Source organism: Oculina patagonica, chromosome 5 (assembly GCF_052425735.1).
Source record: "Oculina patagonica isolate OP01 chromosome 5, crgOcupat, whole genome shotgun sequence".
NCBI lineage: Eukaryota > Metazoa > Cnidaria > Anthozoa > Scleractinia > Oculinidae > Oculina > Oculina patagonica.
Window position 1 is genome coordinate 20,228,023 of NC_135762.1, and position 23,123 is coordinate 20,251,145.

General features: G+C 41.3%; 2 protein-coding genes across 3 annotated transcripts in view; one reads left to right on the forward strand and one right to left on the reverse strand.

The window, feature by feature from the left end:
- LOC144653189 (uncharacterized) overlaps positions 1 to 23,123 on the reverse strand; it is a 467,538-nt gene that overhangs the window by 155,383 nt on the left and 289,032 nt on the right. The gene's annotated exons all lie outside the window — the stretch shown is intronic.
- LOC144653167 (uncharacterized) overlaps positions 1 to 23,123 on the forward strand; it is a 300,092-nt gene that overhangs the window by 6,279 nt on the left and 270,690 nt on the right. For both annotated transcript variants that reach the window (XM_078513101.1, XM_078513103.1), the window contains exons 3-4: positions 17,703 to 17,768; positions 20,369 to 20,452. In XM_078513101.1, coding sequence (XP_078369227.1) covers positions 17,703 to 17,768; positions 20,369 to 20,452 — 150 coding nt within the window. The remainder of the gene's footprint in view (positions 1 to 17,702; positions 17,769 to 20,368; positions 20,453 to 23,123) is intronic.

The following is a 23,123-nucleotide window of genomic DNA, read 5'->3' on the forward strand; positions in this document are numbered from 1 at the left end:
AAAGCCACAATGAAACGTAGAAGATTGCTACGAAGGGCCAGCTACCGCGTGATCGAGGCTTGGGCGTGCGATGTTGGGAAAAGCTTTGTTGATCCACCGCGGGCGCAAACAAAAAGCTACCCGCACGCGATCTTGTACGATTTTGAGGCGTATGGCGACAATAATCAGCGAAAGGAACCGACGCCAACACTCACGATCGAAAACGCACACGTGCCAATCTCGGTAAGCATCGGTGACACCCTTGAAGGAGAGCCCACCCACATCTGTGAAAGAGACCCCGCAGAGCTGGTCCGCAAGTTTATGGAAGAGCTGGAGAGGCGCGGAAAAAACATCCGGGCTCAAGTAAGAGCGGAATTTATGCCAGAAGACGTTGGCCTGCTTCCAAAAGCGCAGCGGCAAAAAATTGAGGAATGGTGCAACCAGATACCTGTAGTTGGGTTCAACTCTGGCAGTTACGATCTGAATCTGATCAAAAATAACTTCGCAGAACGCCTTGCTGACACAACCGGCAAAGTCAGAGTGGCAAAAAATGGTAACAAAATCATGTTCTTGCTCAGTCAGGGCTTCCGTTTCCTTGACATTATCAACTACCTTGGGCCGGGAACAAGCTATGAAAAGTGGGTTAAGGCTTATGAATGCGAGGCAAAGAAATCGTGGTTTCCTTACGAGTGGTTTGACCCCCCCAAAAAAAGCTTGACTACCCTGGGCTTCCTGACTACCCAGCGTGGTTTTCGAAGTTGAAAGGTCAATTCGTGCTCACAAGGGAGGAGTGGGAGGGGTGTAAGCGCACATTTGCGGAAAAGGGCATGCGCACCTTTGCAGACTGGCTGCGCTATTACAACAATCTCGACGTGTCTCCTGGCCTGGAAGCTCTTGAAAAGATGAAAGCTTTTTACACTGAAAAGAGGATCGACATTCTTAAAGACGCAGTCAGTATTCCCGGGGTTAGCTTACATTACCTGCTCAGAGGATCTGTTGAAAGAGGAGCTGAACTTTCCTCTCCTTGCGAAGAAGCGTACGAAATGCTGAAAGGTGCGGTTGTGGGGGGTCCAAGCCTTGTCTTTACAAGGCTCCACAAGGCCGGCAAAACAAAGATCAGAGATCACCAGTACCCAGCTTCGCATCTTTGCGAAAACATTGTCGGCTACGATGCAAATGCCCTTTATCTGTCAAGAATGTTGGAAAACATGCCCTGCGGAAAGGAAGAAGTCCGCCAATTTTCAGGAGTTGAAGAAGCGCAGGCGGAGTTACTTACGCAAAATCTAAAAGGAGAAAATCCTTCTTACATACGCGAATGGTTTGGATTTGCTGAAGTTGACATTGAGATTCCAAAAAAATTGTGGAAAAAGTTTGAAGAGATGCCGCCATTCTTTTACAACAAAGAGGTTCCAGGCGAAGCTGTTCCACAACACATGTATGAATACTTGAAAAAAAACAAAAAGAAATCGTGGAGATGGTAAAAAGCTCGTTGGTGCCCTTTCTGCCAAAAAATTCTTTTGTATGCTCCACTGCTGCGCTGGTATGTGGAACACGGGGCAGAGATAACGGCGGTTCACCGAACGATTGACTACCAACCGAAAAAGATCTTCCCCTGGTTTGTGGAGCAAGTGACAGAGGCGCGGAGAACAGGCGATGTTGATAAGAGCAAGGGCTTGCTGGCTGACGTGTTTAAGCTGTTAGGAAACAGTTCTTACGGGAAGCTGATCGAGGCGCTAGAAAGGCAAACAAACGTAATTTATACAAAAGACGAAAAAGTGGTTGACCGAGCCCTGCGAAGCGCGTATTTCAGCGACTTAGATGAAATCGGGCAAGCGTACGAGTTGGAAAGCCGCAAGCCCCGGATAACTATTAGATGGCCTTTTCAAGTCGGGATCGCGGTTTACCAGTTGGCAAAGCTGCGCATGCTAAAGTTTTACTACGACTTTATGGATAAGTATTTTGATCGAAAGGACTTTGAGCTCATTCAGATGGTCACGGACAGCTGTTACATGGCCATTTCTGCAAAGAAGTTTGAGGACATCGTAAAACCTAAGCTGTTGCCTGAATTCGAGTCCCAAAAAAAAACAGTGGCTGGCTTGGGACAAGTGGAGCAACCGCACCCCTGGTCTCTTTAAGCTTGAGTGTGAGGGCAGCCGGATGATTGCTCTCTGCTCAAAGTGTTATTTCGTCGAGGAACAGGAGGGTGAAAAAAGAAGTTCAGCACCAAGGGGATGTCAAGGACGCAAAACGAAGTGACTTGGCAGCGTTTTATGGCGGCCCTTAAAGGCAGCGTTGACATGGCAAAAAACAGAGGCTTCCGTATGAAGGAAGGAAAAATGGTAACTTACGAGCAGGAAAAACGGGGTTTGAGCGCCTATTACGACAAACGTTGGGTGCTTGAAGATGGAATACATACCGAATCGATTGAATATCACCTTTAGCTGGCATTGACTGGTGGAAGGGTGGTATCAGGAGGTACGACGAGCAGCTCCTCGCGCACAAAGCCGCGCTTGGGGCCATCGTGCAAGTAATACAAAACAGGTTAGTTCGGTTTCATTACAGCTCTTTCAAGCGAAAAGACTTTCAAAGACCAGATTGGATCGGTGGCGCGTTTTCCGCTACCTTCATACTCACCCGGTTGGTACAAATATCTAACATACACGGAGGAGGGGGGCTTTTTTTCGCTCTTACCAACAGGCCTCAAATAAGGAGTCGACGGCTTGGCAGCAACAGCTTTTAATTTAATAGCTTCTGAGGGTTTTTTGCCAGTCAGCCGTGTAACTTCGTTGTTCAGAGCGGCAATAACTTCGGGTAGCCTCTTAACCCACGCTGTCGACCGCTGGCCAGATGGCAGGTTCAACTCGACACTGTACTGATAACCAAACAGGCGCTCTGCCAGTGTGCGGTTGAAACGTTCAACGATGGTCTGATCTCTGTGAATGTTAACACGCCCGCGTCGAATAGCTGTTTTTTTTATTTTCCATTTCTTTGGTAACAGCGCCCATGAATTCGCGCCCGGGGTCAACTTGCAGCATCTGTGGCCATTTCAGTGCACTACGCCTGTAAATTGCCTGAAAACCTTTTGCAACCTCAGTTGAATCTTTGGAGGTCAAAGGCTCGGCCTCTTTGTAACGGCTGGCAACTTCAACAACAGTCAGAGCGTATTTGTAAACTTTTCGCCCTCGCGGCAATCTGTGATGAGGAAGAAAAAGAAGGTCCGCCTGGTGGACCGCGTTAGGAGAAGATACGTCAAACTTTGGACGGGGTGAGGAACGTATCGTGGTGCGGGAAGGTAGATTTGCCAAAAAGCTTGTTTTCCGAGCCACCTTTTTGCAGTATCTTCGGAAACCTTTGTAGTTTTGGCTAATTTTTTTATTGCAGAAATTCCTTTCCAGTATCCTTGCGGGCTGTAGTAACGTGACTCCAATTTATTATTTTCCATTTGAACTTTAAAGACTCAATATAACATGGAAGAAAAAAATATTTTGGCGATGACCCCTGTTTCCTTGCGGGCTGTAGTAATATGGCTCCGATTTATTATAATTTTGTTGAATCTTTAAGGCCCAAGTGGCTAAAAGACAAAAAAAATTTTGGCGATGACCCTTATGGTCTGGGCGTTAAATTAACAAAAAAAGATATCCAAAATTTCTTTTTGGTTTTTGTTGCGGAAAAGAAAACTTTTGAACCAATTGTTTTTCAAGAATGCCAAGATTTCAAAGAACAGGAAGAGACAGAAAGAAGATCGATTCCGCCGGTGGCGAGCTTGTCATATTTGAAAACAGTTTTGAAAAAAAAGGCATTTGTTGGCTGGATTTTGAGCCGGCAAGGCTGCGTTCTTTGGAAAATGTGTTAAAAGAATACAAAAGGCATGCAAAAAACTTTAACTACGTCTGTTTTTGTATTTTTATTTCAAAAAGCTACCCGACTCTTGGCCAAAAAAAGAAGAAATAATCGAAAAGCTGGCAAAAAACCTGACGAAAAGTAAAAAAAACGAAAAAAAGCTGCCGAGAAAAGTTTTCAAGATTGGTGGGAGCGCGCGCCGTCAGTGTGATTTGAGTAACGCAGTTTCGTTTTTTTCGAAGAGAAGACACTGTACTTTCCGACGATTTCTTGGTATTCGTCGTGAGAAATTTTCCCGTCTTCAAGAGCGGCAGACGTGAGAGAGTTGATCGCCAAGAGAGTTTCTTCAGCGAGCGAAAGTATTTTTTTGCTTTTTGCAAGAAAAACTGGACAGTGACGCTCAAAGAGGTTGCCGCGAGAGAAAGAACGGTCGCTGTCGCAATCAAAGGCCCTCCAACGACAATGCAGACAGCGGAAAGCGAAGCTGCGAGACCTGAGCCGGTAAAAATCGTCGCGGCACCGCCGTTAAAGCGCAAGCTGTCTGACAGCGAGTATGCCAGCGCTTGGATTTGGCTGAAGTCTTTTCGTAGTGGGCCTGCTGATTTTCCAAGGTCAGTTTCATTGCCTTGATTTCGGCTCGTCTGTATTGGGTAGCGGTCGCCATTATACTGTAAGCAAAAAATTTAGATTCAGTCACAATAAGTGTTATGCCACTTTCCGTTTTTATAAACTACGCCCGAGCAAGAGGGGTCTTGCTTGTCTGAAGGGTGCGTCCAAAACTTTTTACTGAACAAACCTGTTTTTGTGTTAAAAGCGCCCTTGGCTATGTCACCGGACCAATATTTTTCAAGGAGCTTCTTGTCCCCGCCAATGGCTCCTGTTAACAACATACCAAGATCCTGCGCCTGCTGAAACCCGGGAATTTTTTGCCCGATTTTTTTGTTCACGGTTTCTCCTACCCCTAAACCAACCTTCTGCTTTGATGCGACAGCGTTTCTTGCCAAAGCGTGGCCCCACTGCCGCTTGGTTTTCGGAGTCGCGTCGAGAGCTTTTACCATTTTTTTGTCTGCAGCGTGTTTACAACTTTTTTCATCCTTTTTACCAGCACAGACAGCGTAATCGACGTCGTGTTGCATTGCGACCGCGTCTGTCGCCCCCGTCGGTTGCTGTTTGTTTTTCAAAATCTTTCCGGTTTTGGGGTCGTAAGTCAGCTGCTTTTCAAGAGGATTGTAAGGCCCGGTGTAGTTGTGCCCCGGCAGCGTCCAACCTTTATTCGGTCTCGGTAACTTGCCGATTGCTTTGTGGGAGGGGGGTTGTTGGGTGGTGAGCATTCCCTCCCACCATGTGGCCGGGTGTCCGGCCGGGTTTTTTTGTTTTTTTTTTTTTTCCTTTCTGCCGAAAATTTTTTAATGTCAAAGCCAGCACCTTGAGTTTTGACGAACCTCGTCTTTGTGATACCGCAACTGGCGCATTTGACTTTCAACATTTTTCGGCCGTTTTTGGCGATAACCATTTTTTCGCTGCCCGGTACGTTGGGTGTAAAGCGCTTCTCTTTTACGCAGTAAACCTCCATTCTATACTTGGTGCAAAAAATAATTTTTGACGACAGCCTCGTTTTTCATCAAATCGTCAGAAAACATTTTCAAAATTCCTTTAAACGAGCGCCCTTTGTTTCGTTCATTCAAAAAAAGCAAACAGTAGTAGCCGCACCGGACGCTAAGTTCCCACTGAAGCTGGTTGTCGTTTCGCAAAAAGCTCTTTTTTCCCTTAAGAACAAGATCATTTTCCCATTCCGCGGGTGGCGGCAAACCGAAAGAGTCGAAGTACTCGTGTCTTCCTCTTTCTTTGAAGCAGCATACCCAATGGGTGCCGGGGCCGCACAAATCGTCCATGTTGATTATGCAGGGGGAGTGATTTTTTCTTAAAAATTCGTTTCTTGAAAAGATCCCTTTTATCGGTATTTCAAGATAATCACACCAAGCACGCAAATCAAAATCGGTCAAAGGAACGTCTTTAAATTTTATTTTTTTTTCACCCCAAGTTCCGATAAATGGAGGTGGGCGGCGCATTACATCCGAAGAATGGACTCTCATGCCGTTGCCGCCTTTTGGTTTCACATGCAACCCTTCTCCCATAACCGCCGCAAGAAACTTGGCTGAATTTTTGATCTGCGTTTTGCTCATTTTCAGATCAACACCATTTCCACTGCTGGCAGCTTTCTGTATTTTTTTTGGCCGGATGTAAGATGCAAACTGCTTCCGCCGCTACCGACAATGTCCTCATGCTTTTTTCTTAGTGTGATCGCCGTTTTGTTCAAAAACGCGCGGGCAAGACTTTTCTTTTGACCGTCAGAAAGTTTGACCTTACGGGGGTAGTAAGAAGTCATCGTATACATTTCTTAAAAAAAAAATTAAATCAGTACAAGTTCGTTGCCCGCCTGCCGGAGAACCATTTCTGACTCGTACAAAATTGCCGCAGAAATCGTGTAGTCTTGGGCGTTCGCTGCTTCATTGAGTCTATAGTGAAAAACCATTTGTTTTGGACCGTTTGTCACGTTGCCCTTATTTTCGCGAAGATCGAAATAAAGCACTGGATAAAGAGTTGCAAAGTTATTTGTCTGAAGCTGAACGCCGGTGTTGTAGTCGTTCTTGCGGTAACGGTAATTCATGAGGTCGTTGAGAATCTGCAGCTTGAAATTTTCGTCATAGTCTGACTCTGGATAATACTGTGAAGAACCGTACTGCAGCCGGCATGTTGCCAACTTGGCCGAATCGTCTCCGTCAATGTCGAAAGTATCAAAATGTAAGGGTTTTGAGTCAAAGCATTTACCTTCTTGCTTTGCTGAATGAAGATAAAGACATGCTTGGCGTTTTTTATGCCCGGGTTTATTTTCCACGTTCCAAAAGCATCACGCCGACTGCTGCTGGGCTGCACCATTTCGCTCATGTAAATCCACTTCCTCGGTTTCAAAAAGTCTTCGTTTGCCAACGTCTGCCCTTCGCATGTAAACCGCAGCTGGGGCACCCACAGCTCAAGTGTTCTCACAACAATACGCCTGTCAGTGCCGTCGTTTTGCCAAATTAGCTCTGCATCCGATTGCAGATCAATTTCAAACTCAAGCTGCATGGGCGGGAGCAACTTGTCGCTCAGATCTTCGAAAAAAGAGTACCTGTTAAGAGGAATGATCGTTGAAACAGTTTCACCCCCGTGACACAGCAACCCCTTTGACGGATTCCAAGGTTTGTTGCGGCTGCCGCTGTCACATTACTGTTTTCTGTGTCAAGATACCAAAACTGGTTTTTTGCCACACTTCTGGCGTAGTCATCCGAGAAATCTAACAAGTTTTTGATAAATATCAGCTTGTGTATGCCGTCAACGTTGTAAATTGGTTTGCCAGACGATTTGACAACAAGTTTGTTAATCAGCGAAAAAGAGCCGTTGATTGGAGCCCCCCTTGTGTCTCCCGCAATATTTGCCCCATCCGCAGTTGCTTCGAATGTAAAATCAGCCCTAAAATAAGCGTTGTACCAGTCAAACCAGTTGTCTCGATCGGTAAGAAAATTTGTAGCCGCTTTTTGTTTGGTGCAGACCGTTTCCAGGAATGGTAATCGGTTTGTCAAGGCCAAATCGAAGGAACTCTGTTTTTTTCCAGAAACTTGTCGCTTCTGAACATCGCCTCCAAAGCTTGGTTATACTATTGTAAAAAAATTTAATCCTGAGACAAAATCTGATTCACAAGCAACTTTGCGCCCCTGGCATCATTCAAAATTTGTTTTAACTTTTTATGCGAGTTTTCAGTCAGTTTTCGTTTTTGCGTTCGCAGCAACTGGTCAAGCTTTTGCCGCGACTCTGGCTTCAAAGCGAGTTGGCTTTTTTTACGCAAAACGGCTTGAATTTTTTCCGAACCCCTTTCCGCAGCTTTTTTCACGGTCTTTTTTGTTGTTTTTTCAGCCTGCTTTGTCTGCTCTGCCGCTTTTTCTGTTGCCTTTTTTGCTGCCTGAAGCGCTCTTTTTTTGCTGCTTCTTGCAAAGCATTTGCCAATATTCATCAGCGTGTCTCTGACAACCCCTGTGCCTTTTTGTTTGTACCTGTATCTTCCATAAGGCGCATCGTAAAATTTCGTCCACTCGCTCGGATGGTTCATCCTTCTTATACTTTTGTAAAAAAAAAACAATCATCCTCTTCAATAATGACGCTCAAAGCAACGTCTTGTTCGTTTAAAAATATTTCGTATCCGTGGCCGTCAGTTATTCTGATTTTTATCGCGTTTATTCTGTATTTATTGACCTGGTGCCACAAAAGACAAAAGGGAAAAGGGATAAGATATTTCAAGTTTCGATGTCGACAAAGTATACAAAACGTCATTACCGATGTTGTCAACAACCCTCAAAATCAAGTCACAGTGAATGTATATCCAGTCAACGCCTCTTGTCAAGTTTGGCACGCGATCTCCAACGTTGTTTTCGTTCGTTGCTCAAGATTTTTTTGTCGAATCCCAGAAGCTTGGCCAATTCACCTTCTTGTAAATCAAGCTCGTAATCATCATTTAACAAAATAATGACTCGATACGTTGTGGCGTAAAAATAAAGTTCAATGATGTTTTTTGAATCGCTGGTTTCCCCCACATACGTTTGAAACGCTTCGTTCAGATTTTTATAATCATACATTCCGTCAGGAATGGTGACAGTAATCCAATCCGAGTCTTCTTTTTTCTTCCATTTGAATTTGTTGTTGTTATATTTTGCGAAACATTGTGACGAGCTCGTTTAGCGCTGCCTTGTACATTTTTGATGGATCCAAAACAATCGCCGGGTCAAAGTGAATTGTGAAATCGTGCGAATCATTATTTGCGTCTTGTTTTTTTGCAAGCGCCGAGTCGAGCAAAAGATTCAGATGTTTCATCGTATACTATATGTTTGCAAAATTTTTTCAGATTTTTTCTGCGTCAATACCTTTTGCATAACTAGCGCGTGCAATAATTGTTTGACTTGTTTTCTCAACTTTGTCGAGGTATTTCCTGCCTTTATCGATCCAAGGCTAATATAAAGTCTGTCGACAAGGGCGTTTGCATCAACAGCTCCGCTTCCCTCCTGCTCAAAAGGATCTGTTTCCTCATCACCGTCTTTTTTGCTTTCAGGAAAAAGAGAAGATTTTGCTTTTTTCGTTTTTCCTTTTCTTCTTTCCAAAATTTCGTCTCGGGCTTTTTCTATGTCTGCTAGCGTGTAACCGTAAAATTTCGATTCTGGGCTTTTTACGACATAGCGGGGATTATCTTTATTTTTCGTTAACATGGTGTTCAGCACCTGCAAATCAGTTGATTCTGATCCCTCGATTCCTGGTTTTTGTGGTGTACCCCATTTGGCTCGCTCAACCGACTGAGGCAATTCTGCATCATCACCTTCTGCCGCATCACCCTCTTCTGCGGCATCATCACCTTTTGCGGCATCATCATCATTACCATCATCATCATCATCATCATTATTTTATCATCATCATCATCATCACCCTTTGCGACATCATCATCATCATCACCTTTTGCGACATCATCATCATCATCATCGTCATCGTCATCTTCTTCATCCGCAAGAGGCGGGGGTGGTGATGATGTTGGTGGTGTTGATTTTGGAGTTTCCTCTTCAAAATCTTGGTCAGATTCCTCCATTGAATAGTCAGGTACTGCTGGTGACGGCGGCGGAGTTGTCGGGGGTGTTTCCTCCCGCATGAAATCTTCACCAAAGGGGTAGTTAAAGTCAAAATCATCAAGGTTATAGTCTGGCCCTTCTTTATTTTCAGTTTTTTTTTCGTCCATCAATTTGTGCGGTAAACGAACGTTTAAGCCTTTGTGTAAGCGGTTTAAATAACTCCTCGCCTAGACTGGGTCGAGTGGATCATTGAGGACGGTCATGTTTTAGCTTGCTCCGATCCATCAAGGCCAAAATGTAATATTTTCCTTAATCTTTAAGTCAAGTAATGCCAGGGAAAAAAACGAGGGAAAAGGAAAACTAAAAGCAGTACTTCAAGTGGTGATTCTCCGCCTGCACACGCGACCAAGAAACAAAACACTGGTGAAGACATGACTACAAACACCGCCGCCGCCATTACGTCCGCTACCGATTTAAATGAAGCAAGCACGAGGCTAGTGTCCTGGCCGAATCAGAGCAACCACGCTCAAGAACTGTGGAAACTGCCTCGCGCATGAAAAGAATACTACCACTCTCCTAGCTGAAAATGCGAGTCTAAAAGCCAGCTTAGAATTTACTCAAGCGCAGTACACAGCTCTCGAAACGAAAAACAAGAAGCTCGAAGCTAGAGTTCTCACCTTAGAACAACAGGATGCCGCGTCATCGAAAAAAGTGGCAGAGCTGGAAGCGAAATATGATGACATGAGCAATATTCAAGAAAATTAATTTGAAATCCATGGTATCCGGAGCAGGAGGAGAAGATATTCTTAACACCGTTCTCGACCTAGCCGAAGTTTTAAAGGTAGAACTACAAGAAGAAGACATGATATCTGTCATCGCCTTTACAAGGGTGCAGACAAGCCAGACCTATCACGTAAAATATCCAACTATACCAGCAAATACGAAATGTACAGCGCTCGTCTTGGTCTACGCAACCTAGATTTGGCTCCCAAATGGCGCCGAGAAAATCTTATCAATGAAAACCTGACGAAACGGAGGGAAGCATTGTACAAGGTCCGTAAAAAGATTAAAAATCTGCCACAGGGGAAATCGTGGACCACAGATGGCAAGATACTCGCGAAACCAACGGCGACGGGTCGCCGAATCCGATCCCAATGACTTAACAAAATTCACACAGCCATAGCCACTCGCCGAAATAACCTTTTCTTTACCTGACTCAGCTCAAGTACATTATTCCTATTAAAAACTACAATTTAGCTTGCATTTTTTCAAAATAATTTGACTCTTCCCGCCGATAACACTTTGCCTGATCGTTTCTAGAAAATATAGTATTTTTTTTTTATAATCGTGATTTTATTTTTATTATTCCGGGAACTCAGAAGGGGTTTAAAAAAAAGAAAAGAAAATGTTGCGGAGGGGCGGCATTGGAACCCCCAAGGCGACTCGATTGTTAAACGGATCAAGGAAGAAAAAAGAAAAGTCTTGAGGAACCGTATCGCCCAGACGAGACAAAATGACCAAAGCCGGAGAAGGACCCCCCGGAACGGTGAGATACACTAAATAAGGCAGAAAAAGTGGACCCGGAAAACGGACACAGACGACCCAACAAAAGCACCAAAGATAAGTCTCACAGAACCAAAACTAATAACTTGAAATCGAGAATAGATTTATCCTTGTCTCTCGCCCAATCTCCGTGATGCTCAAAAGGTGAGACGAACAGCAGACCATAAAGCACCTCTGAGTGTTCCAAGACGAGTAGAGAGGTCCTGAACGGAAATAATAATTCCCTCTTAAAAATGATAATTAAGGAACGGATTGCATCTATCCACAAATACATGTAAAATATTCCGACGTCACCGATAAGCAACTATGTGGAAGATAAAATGGAAATACGTAGAAAAAATGAATGTTCTAAACAAAAAAAATCTGAGCCAGAAAAAGAGAAATAACACTTCAAAACGAGCTACAAGAACTATATAAAATTAATACTGATTCGAAGTCTTAGACCGGAAAGTTTTAACGGAATATGAAACTGCAAAAGAAGAATTAAAAATATATATATATATGAACAGAGAGGGAAAGAGGCTATGTTTAGATCAAAGGCGAAATGGCTTGAACAGGGGGAAAAACCGACTAAATATTTTTTTAACCTGGAGAAGACGAATTATGAAAAAAAGCTCATACGCGAAGTAAAATTAGAAAATGGCGAGGTGACATCAAATTCAAAACAGGTCGAGAAAGAACTGGAGAGTTTCTATAGCAACATGTATGCATCGAGAATGAGCCATAACAGAGAGCCACAAGGTACCGGAAGACAGAGTTTTGAGTCGTTTGTTGAAGATATTGAAATTCCACAACTTAACGCCGAGGAACAAGATTCGCTAGAGCACGATTTTACCTACGAGGAGTTAAAAGAGGTTGTAATTTCTTCTCGGACAATAAAACACCAGGTGAAGATGGGTTTACTAAAGAATTTTATTGGCCTTTTATGATCTTATCTGGAGAGATCTGTTGAACTCTTTCAATGCAGCTTTTGAAAGTGGGTCCCTTTCCATTTCCCAAAGGAGGGGAATAATAACCTTAATACCCAAAACTGACGAAGCCCTTTCTGAACTTTCTAACTGGCGTCCCATATCTCTTCTCAATCTAGATTATAAAATTCTGTAAAAGCCTCGCAAAGAGAATAGAGAAGTGTTTACCAAAACTAATTAACTCCGATCAAACCGGTTTTGTCAAGGGAAGGTATATAGGTCAAAAATAAGACTTTTAAGCGATTTAATGGAGCATTTAGATGCGAAAAGGACCGCTGGTCTGCTCCTCTTTATAGACTTTGAAAAAGCTTTTGATAGCCTTGAATGGGATTTTGTTGATAAAACTTTGAAAGTGTTTAATTTTGGCCCAAATGTTATCAGATGGATTTCAATCCTTTACAATGGTGTACAAAGTGCAATCATAAACGGAGGCTTTTTAACGAATTATTTCAGTATATCAAGAGGGGTCCGCCAAGGCTGCCCTTTGAGTCCGTTTCTCTTTATCCTTGCTGTTGAACTGCTAGCTTTAAAAATACGCCAAGACTCAAACTGCAAAGGTATCTCTCTTCCAGACGAACAGGAGGTTAAGATTTCACAGTTTGCCGACGATACTACTTTAATAACAAAAAATGCTACATCTCTTAAACCATACTTAAATATTTTGGATTGTTTTGGAACTATCAGGACTGAAATAAACAAGAAAAAAACAAAAGCAATGTGGATAGGCTCTATGAAAGACAGCAACCAGAAGATACTTGATTTTAAAGCCACAAAAGAACCTATAAAATCTTGAGTCCACTTATCCTATAACGAAGAAAACTTTTATTCAAAGGTGAATAAAATGAAAATGAAATTAAATTATGGCTCCAAGAGATCTCACAATTTATGGCAAATCTTTGCTGGCGAAAGCTTTAGGTGTGTCACAGTTGGTGTATGCAGCATCTATGCTGACTGTCCCAGAAGCGGTCATTAAAACTGTTCAGGAGAATTTTTCGCTTTTCTGTGGAAAAATAGGAAGGATAAAATAAAAAGACTTGTAATGTACCAACCAGTTGTAGAAGGGGGAATTACTTCGTAATAATTTTAGTTAATTTTGCGCCTGGGGATTGGTAGGCTCTAGGAAATTGTGATAAAGGAAGGAAACGAATACTACTTGAAATTATGGTGGCTCCGCTTCTTAAATGAATTATAATGTGGCACTGTAGATAAGGGTCTGCCCTTAGAGAACTTCTAATACTTTAAGAATAAGAGATAACAACATTTTAAAGGTGAATAACTGAAAAAGTCAATATAGAAAATGTATTTATTTTGGAAATATGTAAATTGTTTTTGTGAGGAGTGGTATTAATGGAATTATACGAAGATATATAAAAATAAAAAATTAATTTTTTTCAGCTATGCAGCCACTCATCTCATCTTAAAAGGAAAGCTGCAAAATTACCTTCACGCGATCTCTCATCAAACTCCGCTTTCATCTCCTCAACTGAAACCTCATTATAGAGTAGCACGTGAAAATTCCATTAAATCACAGTTAAGTGTGTAAAAGTGGAGAAGAAATAATGAGTGAAAGAAGAATACGATAATAAAGATTCTAGAAAAGAAAGAAGTACCTAGCACGACAAAATTTTTTATTGAAGTTGAATATTATATGATAATCGTCGATTTAAGGGAGTAAAGGAAGAAATGAAAATGATAGATGAAAATATAAAAAAATGAAAAGATATTTTCTGGTTGCACAATTAATAAAAAATAGATTTTCGAAAAAAAAAAAAAGTAAAAATAATAACAAAGTTGTAATATGTTCAAATATAATTAATGATAGCCCTCATATTACTTTTTCCTTTATTTTCCCTTATTTTTTTTATTATTTAATTACACGAAAGTGAAAATAAGTGTAAGTTTTTTTTAAGTTTTGTATAATTGTCTTAAGTAGCTGTATTGTTTACTTTTTGTGATGTATTTTTTTGTGTGTGTGTTGCAATAATAATAAAAAACAACAACAAAAAAAAACTCCTCGCCTGAAAGCTGCCCAAATTCTTTTTCTATCTTTTTGTTTTTTATTGCATTAAGTATTTTTTTTATTTTGCCTCTCAACAGCGGCCTTTTCGTCAGCAAGTGTTCCCCACCTTTTCATTGACATTTTTTCAGGTATATATATACACTGAAAAAATGAAGATCCCAAATTACGACTCTGGCTTTTCTTAACAAAGTACTTACAAACAGGGAGATCCCTGCATGCCCTCGGACACTTTCAGAATGCTCATTTGTGGGCCAAGCGGCTCAGGCAAGACAAACATTCTTTTACACATGCTTTATAAGCTGTTAGTTTATGACAAAATTTATATTTGCGCAAAAAACCTTCATCAAGAAAAGTACCTGTCTATTCTTGACGATTTTGAAAAAAGAGTAAACCCTGTTACAGGCTATGAAGTAATCGAGGCTTCTCCTTACGTAATTCCTCTTGAAGAACTTTCAGATGATAACCAAAAAATAGTCATATTCGATGACATGGTTTGCGAAAGCAACCAAAATGAAATTATTAATTATTTTATTAACGGCCGGCATCGCCAATGCAGTGTCATTTATCTGTCTCAGTGCTTCTTTAAAGTTCCAAAAAACATTCGTGATAATTGCAGCCATTTTTGTGTTTTTTTGCTTTCTTCCGAGAGAAAACAACCGGATTGCCGATGAGCTGGGAATAAGCAGAGAACTGCTTGACCAAGCAACAAATAAAAAATTCTCTTTTTTGTATCACGACCGACCAAAAAAAACGACAAAAAAAAGTTTGATGAATATATATAAATGGATGTTTTCAACGGCGACATTGGGCGACCTTCAGAAAGCTCTGGTGGCCCTCCCGGTCCAAGGGGTCCAAAAGGTCCTGCTGGCCCTGCTGGGCAAAAAGGTGATACCGGTCCACCTGGGCCAAAAGGCAATACTGGCCCTGCCGGCCCCACTGGCCCTGCTGGCGCAAAAGGTGATACTGGCCCAACTGGTGCTGCCGGTCCTGCTGGACATGTCGGACCAAGAGGAGCAACTGGTCCTCAATGCAAGGAATCGAAGGCCCTGTTGGCCAAACTGGGGTTGCTGGTCACACCGGTCCTGCAGGTGCAACTGGCCCTCCGGCCCCACTGGCCCTGCTGGCGCAAAAGGTGATACTGGTCCCACTGGCCCTGCTGGCGCGACTGGCCCTGCTGGACTAACTGGCCCTGCCGGCATTGTTGGACCAAAAGGTGATACTGGCCCTGCCGGCCCCACTGGCCCTGCTGGCGCAAAAGGTGACCCTGGTCAAATGGGCATCGTAAATCAAAACCTGATTATGAACGACCATTCAATTACACAGCTTGCAAATCCTGTTGGAGATCAGGACGCTGTTAACTTAGGGGCAATGAAAAAGTACGTTTCTACTTCTGCTATTTCTTCAGGAACAAAAGAAAACCTATTTTCCTATTTGTTTTTTTCAGAATCCTCTTTTACAGGAGTCACAAATTTCGACTCATTAACTGATGTTGACGATTTTGATTCCGGTATTCACCTTTTAAACAGAAATGCTTTCAGTTTCAATTTGTTAAAATCTGGAAACATTTTCAATACAAGATTAAAAATAGATATTACTCATTTAGCTCCAGGTGATTTCACTTTATGTGTTGAACTTTTTTCCTGAAAGCGATCTTAACTGGAATTTGGCCCCTTCATCACCTTTCGGAAGCGACACTGTCAATTTTCATACAAGACGTTTCAACAACCACAAACCAAAATATTTGCGAACAATTATTCATTCACAAAAAGATCAATCAAGTTCAGACGACAAACTTTTTATTGACATTACTAATCCTGGTTACTTGGGGTCAAAAGCAAGTGAGCAAGCTTATTTGATTGTTTACGGAGTAAAAGGCTATCAGGCAGATGTTTTAAGTAACGTTTTTGATCAACCTTATTCTTTTTCAAGTGGAGAACTGGTGTTGGAAACAAATCTTAATATGAATGGCTACGAGTTAAAAAACTATTTTCCAATAAAACCAAATTTTGTCATATACGGTTTTTATGATGGAACCGATGGTACAACTACTCTTGGAGGTGGCCTAAGTTCTGTTGTTTTTTATTTGGTTAAATTTAATTTTAATTTAAATTACTTCATTATGCCCGTTGATGGAATAATTAAAGAATGACAGTTTTTTATTGAAAGTAACAAAGATGATAATATTGTAAATGACAAATTATATGTGTTTATCAAGGTTCAAAAAAAAGATGGTGGAAGGGGGTCAGCCAAAGTCAGTCCAACCGAGTCTAATTTCCAAAAACAGGACCTGGTTTCATTAGAAGCATCAAAAGGAGACAAAATTTTGGCCGGAATTACAAATAGAAACGGAGAAATAAATACAAAAACAGGTTTGTCAAATTTAATAATTTCTAGTAAATATTAAGACGTACAAAAAAAAAACAGTTTTAAAAGAGTCAATTTCCTGTCAAGAGGTTTGCAACAAGCCCTTTGTCAAAAGTTTTCAACTGCGCGATCGCCTCTTCTGACAATAAAATCATTGTTTGATTGTTTTCTTTTGAAACTTTTTCGTATTGAAAGACTTTTAAAGGGGTTCCAATAAACCTTTTCAAGTTTTTTTCCACTTAAAAGACAAACTCCACTTCTTCCTCGACCCATCTTTGCGTATATACCAATGTCTGCAATTGTTCAAATCCTTTTTTAATATGAGTGTGCAAGAACATGAAGTTGAGCGGAAAGCGTGACGTGACACTTTCAGTCAAGGGCTTGTCTAAACAAGGCATGCAAATTTGTGCGTGGGTGTCGGGGAATTACCCGAATGATATTTTTAGACGTTGTAATATCATGACTCATCGCCAATAACAAACACCAGCTGTGAAAAAAGCGGTTACTATGTAAGGTGGCATTTGTCGAATCCCCTCTCTACTACTCCAGGAAATTCAATAATGGCTGTCTGGGTTGTGTCGCAGATATCTAGAAGGATATCATCAACAGGACCAGCGAAAGCACTTTTACCATCCGGGAAAAACAAAGCACTGGCTTTTTGCTTCACCTCCTGTACAGTTGGAGGGTCCAGTCCACTATAAGAAACAAAGCGGTTCCCCCTACCGTTCTTCTGACGAACTGGAACAAAAAGCTTTGACTTCTCGTCGTAATGAATCCAACGAACTTGGATCCGATGTTCTTTATCGGCTTTTCGTTTCTTTCCTTTCGATTGGCCGCGGATGCGATCAAGCAGTCCTGACAAACGATTTACGGCACGTTGGTTTGGATTGGACGGTGGAGTTGCACTTGTAGCGGTCGATTCAACGCCCTCATTGCTGTTCTGAGCCTGACGTCTGATCTCCTCTCGGACAGTTTGTCTTATTATAGCATCCATTTGAATAACAAAACATCCAAACACGAGTTTCAAAATGGCGGGAGGATGCAAGGTGTCCCGACAGTCTTTGTGCCCGTAGAAAAAGTTCCAGGCTCTCTCGCGTTCAAAAAAAACTGAACTGTCAGAAAAATCACAACTGAACTGTGTGAAAAATCATAATTGAACTGAGTGGAAAATCTAAACTGAACTGTGAAAAATCTAAACTGAACTGTGAGCCTTCTGGGCCATCGTACATAACACCCTCGAGTTATGGAATAAATTACACGTTTACAGTAAATGTCGTCAATAATTGTATGTTTTACAATTAGTGTTGTGTTTTTTCTTACCTTTAGATTCCTAGGCGCGAACGAGTTAACGACTATTCCATATCGAGCCTTTTATAACCAGGAGGGGATAATGTGAGTATGATCAATAGTGTGATTGACAGTGCAAATACAGTGCCAAACAGGTTCAAGAAAAAGTAAGAGTGGTATTTTCTACTTTCAAAGCAATTTTCGCTTCGTCCCCAGATTCCTATCGCATATCTGTTCCTGCACAGTTGAAATGAAGATTTCGGTAAAGCAGTTCGGTATAGCATGTACAGATTTTGAGTTGAAATGCCTTTCTCGACATTTTACCCGTTCTTCAATCTCATGTGATCGTCCCTATTGCTTGTATAGCAACAAAGACGTTCAGAATAACAGACGACCACGTGGTACAGGCTTACAATTGAACCAAAGCAAGACAGACGGACTAACAGCTGATAGACAACCAGACAAACAGACAGACAGACAGACAGAAAGACAGACAGCAAGACAGATAGATAGACAGACAGACAGATAGACAGATAGAAAACAGACAGACAGTCAAACAGACAGACAAAAAATCGTTTTCGAAGGGCAATACTTCGTGCGTAAGACCGAGAAAAGCGCGTTTGTTGCATAGATTCCTGTGGATTTCAAAGTGAAAGTTTTGTTGTTGTTTTTTTTCGTATGGCTTTGACGTACCAAACGTGGAGAGTTTCATATGTGTCATTTTTCAAATGTTCTGCCGTTTGATTGTCTGGGAAGCTTTCCTTGGAGTTGGAATTGCAGCTGTGAATGTCGTGAATGTGAGATCATGATTCCGCGGACCATTCGAAGAAATTCTCAAATACTCTGATGTAGCTGCGCTTAATGGTTGTTATGTTGGTTTCACAAGATACAGCAGCAGCGGTAGAGTTGAAAATCACGACACTTTGGTCATATGCACCAGATTACTTTCGAGCGTGATGAGAGCAACATTAGTCAAGCCGATGCTGAATACTAAACTGAATCGTTGCAGAATTAAAATATATGCGCAAATTTGGCTTTTTAAGAGCCTTTTTATTCAGTATTATTGGAGCGGTTTTACGAAAATTCTACGTCTAAGAAAGCAAGAACGATGGAAACCTGTACTCGAGAACATTGCTTTGTGTCATCAGATTTAGCTTCAATAGACACTTCAAGCAAGTGCTAAATATCGACATTATAAAGGACAAGAAATTTAATGAAGGTAACCGAGTTTTTGAAGTTTAAATCAAATTTAAAAGAGAACGTTGTTGTGTATTTGTGTACTTTGCCTACTGTCAAAACCCTATTAAATTCATTTTGTGCATTTGGAGCTCTGGAAATATTTTGAATGAATAATAAAACAATTATTGAATTCGGCTTTCGTATGATATGAAGAATTATGCAGATCTCGGAGGGTGTAATCCGCCTCAGCGTTCGGCTTCGGTGGATAACACCCTCCTCGATCTGCATAATTATTCATATCATACGAAAGCCGAATTCAATAATTGCTAAATATTATTCACATTGTTTGCATGACTAAACGATTATCAAGGCGGGGTTACACCTGAACTCGAACAAAATTAAAAGAGGTTTAAAGAAGGGGAAGAAAAAAGAAAATTATTTTTAGAATAAACACCAGATAGTTGGCTTCCACGCACCCAGAGCACCCAGGTTGTCAGGGGACTGTTTTAGTGCCCATCTACCTATTTTTAACTTCACATTCTGTTTTTAAACTTCATTAAATCTTCAGCATTTCTTATTTCTCTTCCTCTCAAACATATTCAACATACCCAGACATACCCAAAAATTTATAAAACATCCTAAAACATAGATTCATTTAATGAAGGAAGGGCTTTTGGATTGCTAAAACCCCGAAGGATGTATTTCCTTTAAGCTGCAGAAAAAACGGCTTCAGGTCAATCCCCGAATTAAGTTACTGAAATAGTAAAGATATTTGGAGGCTTTTTTCCCAAATGGGCTTGCCCGCAAAGTAATAGATTGTTTTAGAAAATAGCACAAAGTAAATTCGCGTACACGTGAGCTGATTGTTTTAAAAGACGTGTTTCTATAACTCGATGGAGACACTGACAGTTGTCGTGGTCACGGCAATCATGAATCACGACGCTGGAAAAGACAATTCAAAAATAACAACTAAAATTATGTCAAATATTTATGTCACAGCCGACGAAGACCTGGTTGAGACCTAACAAACATTTGAAAACTTGAAAACAAGCGAGTTAGACGTTTACAAAACCCGCGCGCTACTCATTCAAAAATCGTCAGCAAAAGTATTATCGAAGCGGCTGACCTTTCGAAGAAGTATATGAATTGGCACGACTTTATCCCTTCTAAACTTTTGCAGCGCTTTAGAACTATCCCCATTCTCCTCAACAGGACAAGATATTCGCTCAGAATGCTGAGTCAAACTTCTTTTAAGAGAAAATGCAATTTCACTTCAGGGTTTCAATCGTCAAACCATGCGGAGCTCCGTGTGGTTAAGTCGACGAAGCGAAATATAACTACAATTCTTGTCTCCTTTCAGTTTTCGGTGACCAAAAACGCCGTTTCAGTGTCGATGGTTGGCCTATCCGTATAAAAAAGATGCGTTTTCAAATTTATCCGGGTCAGTGTGGACGGGGCCTAAAACTCGAAAGAAACACGGAAATGTTTCCAATGTGTTGCTAATTATGATGTTTTATTATTTTAAGCATGTTATCGGATAATCCAATAACGACAATTGATCCAGAGGCATTTTGTTATTGGCGTCATACCCTTATTGGCATACAGCAAATGTAAGTTAATTACCATTTTACAATATGCTATTGGACCTTTGAAAATTAACTTAAACAATTTATTACAGTTGTATATATACAGATATATATATATATATATATACAGTTTCTTCATAACAAGTGCGACGTACGGATGTTTATTCACGATCGAGCACGAACGAGTGAGTTTTCCAAAGTTTTGGATCAAGTCTATAAAAATCCGTACAAAGCTCTAATTGGTGATTGTTGGTACCCTCAATAAAGAATACTCTCTCTCTCTGTTATTTGTTTATTATATATATAGCAAGAATTCAACCACTTTCTTAGATCACAGATAGTAGGCGTGATCGGTGATTGGTCAATTTTGCGGACCGTATTCTGCAGTACGGCTCGCGAAATTTGAAGGTTTTCCTGATGCCATAAGTGTTTCTTATGAAAAATGTCTTACGATGGACGGAACTTTTGAGAAACAAAAGCGAAGCAAACAAGCTCTTCCAAGCTTTAAACTAGATTTTCATGATAGCTTAGAAACCGAAAACTAAGCGATGAAGCAACACTAGAGCAACCCAAACATCACTGCAAGTCATTAACTTGACAACTTTTTCTTTGCCGAAAGGCGAACAAGTCAAATTCTGGATGAAAAATAATTAAAGTGGACGAATAAAACATTGTATAATCAACGGTTTACTGAAAAACTTCAGTAGAATTATTAAAACTAAAGTTGTCCGACGTTTCGATGTTGCTAACATCATTATCAAGGTAAAATGTTGTATCGTGGTGTGAATACAAATTAGTTTGTGGAAAATAATAGACATTTGCTGCATAGTTATGTAAATAGTTTCGCGCGGATGGAGTCAGTTTGCACGTTTAAAGTTGGCTTTAGGTCTTGAATAATTAGCATTTCGTTGATGAGACAATCGAATTTGCTGCGGCATTTCTTTAAAACTGAGAAGTTGTTAATTAGCTCCGGTTTTGAGATCCCGTGCGTGTTCAACATGTGCTTTCCAATTGACCAATTCTGAGAACTGTGTTCGGCAACACGTTGGTGCAGGTGTCGGTTGGTATAACCGACATAGTCCATATCGCATACACCACATTTAAAATAGTACACCACGCATTGTTCGCTCACGATTTTAGGCTTCTCTTCCCTGAGTTTTAGAAGGTCTCCTATTTTCCGGCTTGTGAAAACTGGTTGTAGGCGCACGCCGATTTTGCTGCCCAGTGATTGGAGTTGTTTTCTTGTGTTGTCAGCTGATCTCTGGTCTTTGAACGGGATGGGGATCCTAATGGGTTCTTTTTTTGAGTTTTCGTTAGACACACTGGGCCTGTTTCTGATGGTTTGGTCGTGAATAAATGCCTTAATCGTTGAGTCAATTAGTCGAGTTGGATAACGAAGTTGTGCGAACGTGGTCTTAAGAATCTCGCACTCATCGGTGAAAGCTTTCCAAGTAGACAATAGTCGATAGGCTCTGTACAGCATCGTTTTTATTAGGCCGACCGACATGGCTATCGTAGTGCAGATAGAGGCCAGTATTCGTTGGTTTCCTGTAAACATTTCCGATGAGATTTGTGCCGTTTTTTGATATTTTCATACCCAGAAAAAGAAGGGTGTTGTCTGTAGAAGTTTCCATGGTGAAGGTTAAGGAGGGGTGCTTGGAATTTAGAACTTCAAGAAAGGAGGTTGCTGCTTGGAGGCCAGGCATGATCGCAAGTGTGTTGTCGACATATCGTTTGTAGTAGCTAGGCATTTGGCCGTCTTCTTGTAATTTCTCCTCTAAGGAACACATAAACGTGTTTGCTAGTAGGGGACCTAGGGGTGAACCCATGGCAACGCCGTCAATCTGCTCGTAGAGTTTCCCATCGAGCTGGAAGAGTTGGTCATTCACTGCTACTTCAAGGAGCTCAATAAGTTGTTCTTTCTTCAATTGAAGGCCGTGCGTCTTGTTAAACCAGTCGTTTGTAAAGGCTTTGTCTGCCAGGATCTGGATGGTCTCGTCTACTGGTATGTTTGTAAAAAGCGCAGTGATATCATAGGAGACTAGAACGTCATCGTCGTTGACACTACGACTGTCAAGGACGATATAACCGGGGTTTTGTTCGTCTGCGACGCAGGCTATGATGTTAGCAACATCGAAACGTCGAACAACTTTAGTTTGAATAAAACATTCAAGCGAAAAAACGAACCTGTTGCTCCTCTTTTCGATCTCTTCAGCTAAAGTTTTAACAACGTTTGTTTATTGAAAATAGGGTGCATTTTAATGCGACAAGAATACAACGTCTCTCTGTCAGAGCAGTTAATCTGCCTTCAAGCCTAAATATCGTCACTCTGTGGATCGGCAACCGTAAATCCATTTCCATTTGTGTATAAATGGTCACCAGTTGCAAGTGATTCAACTCCATTCAGTATTTGACTTGATTCGGCTCAGTTCTGGGAGCAACTGCAGAATACCCCGCATCTCAAGCTACACGGTGCAGCCAGCTACTCGGCTACGCGTCTACGCAGTCAAAATTTATTCATAGCTCTCCAAGTTTACTAGGAAAGTGGCTACGCGTCTACGCGTCTACGCAGTCGAAATTTATCCATAGGTCTCGAAGTTTACTAGGAAAGTGGCTACGCGTCTACGCGTCTACGCAGTCAAAATTTATTCATAGCTCTCGAAGTTTACTAGGAAAGTGGCTACGCGTCTACGCG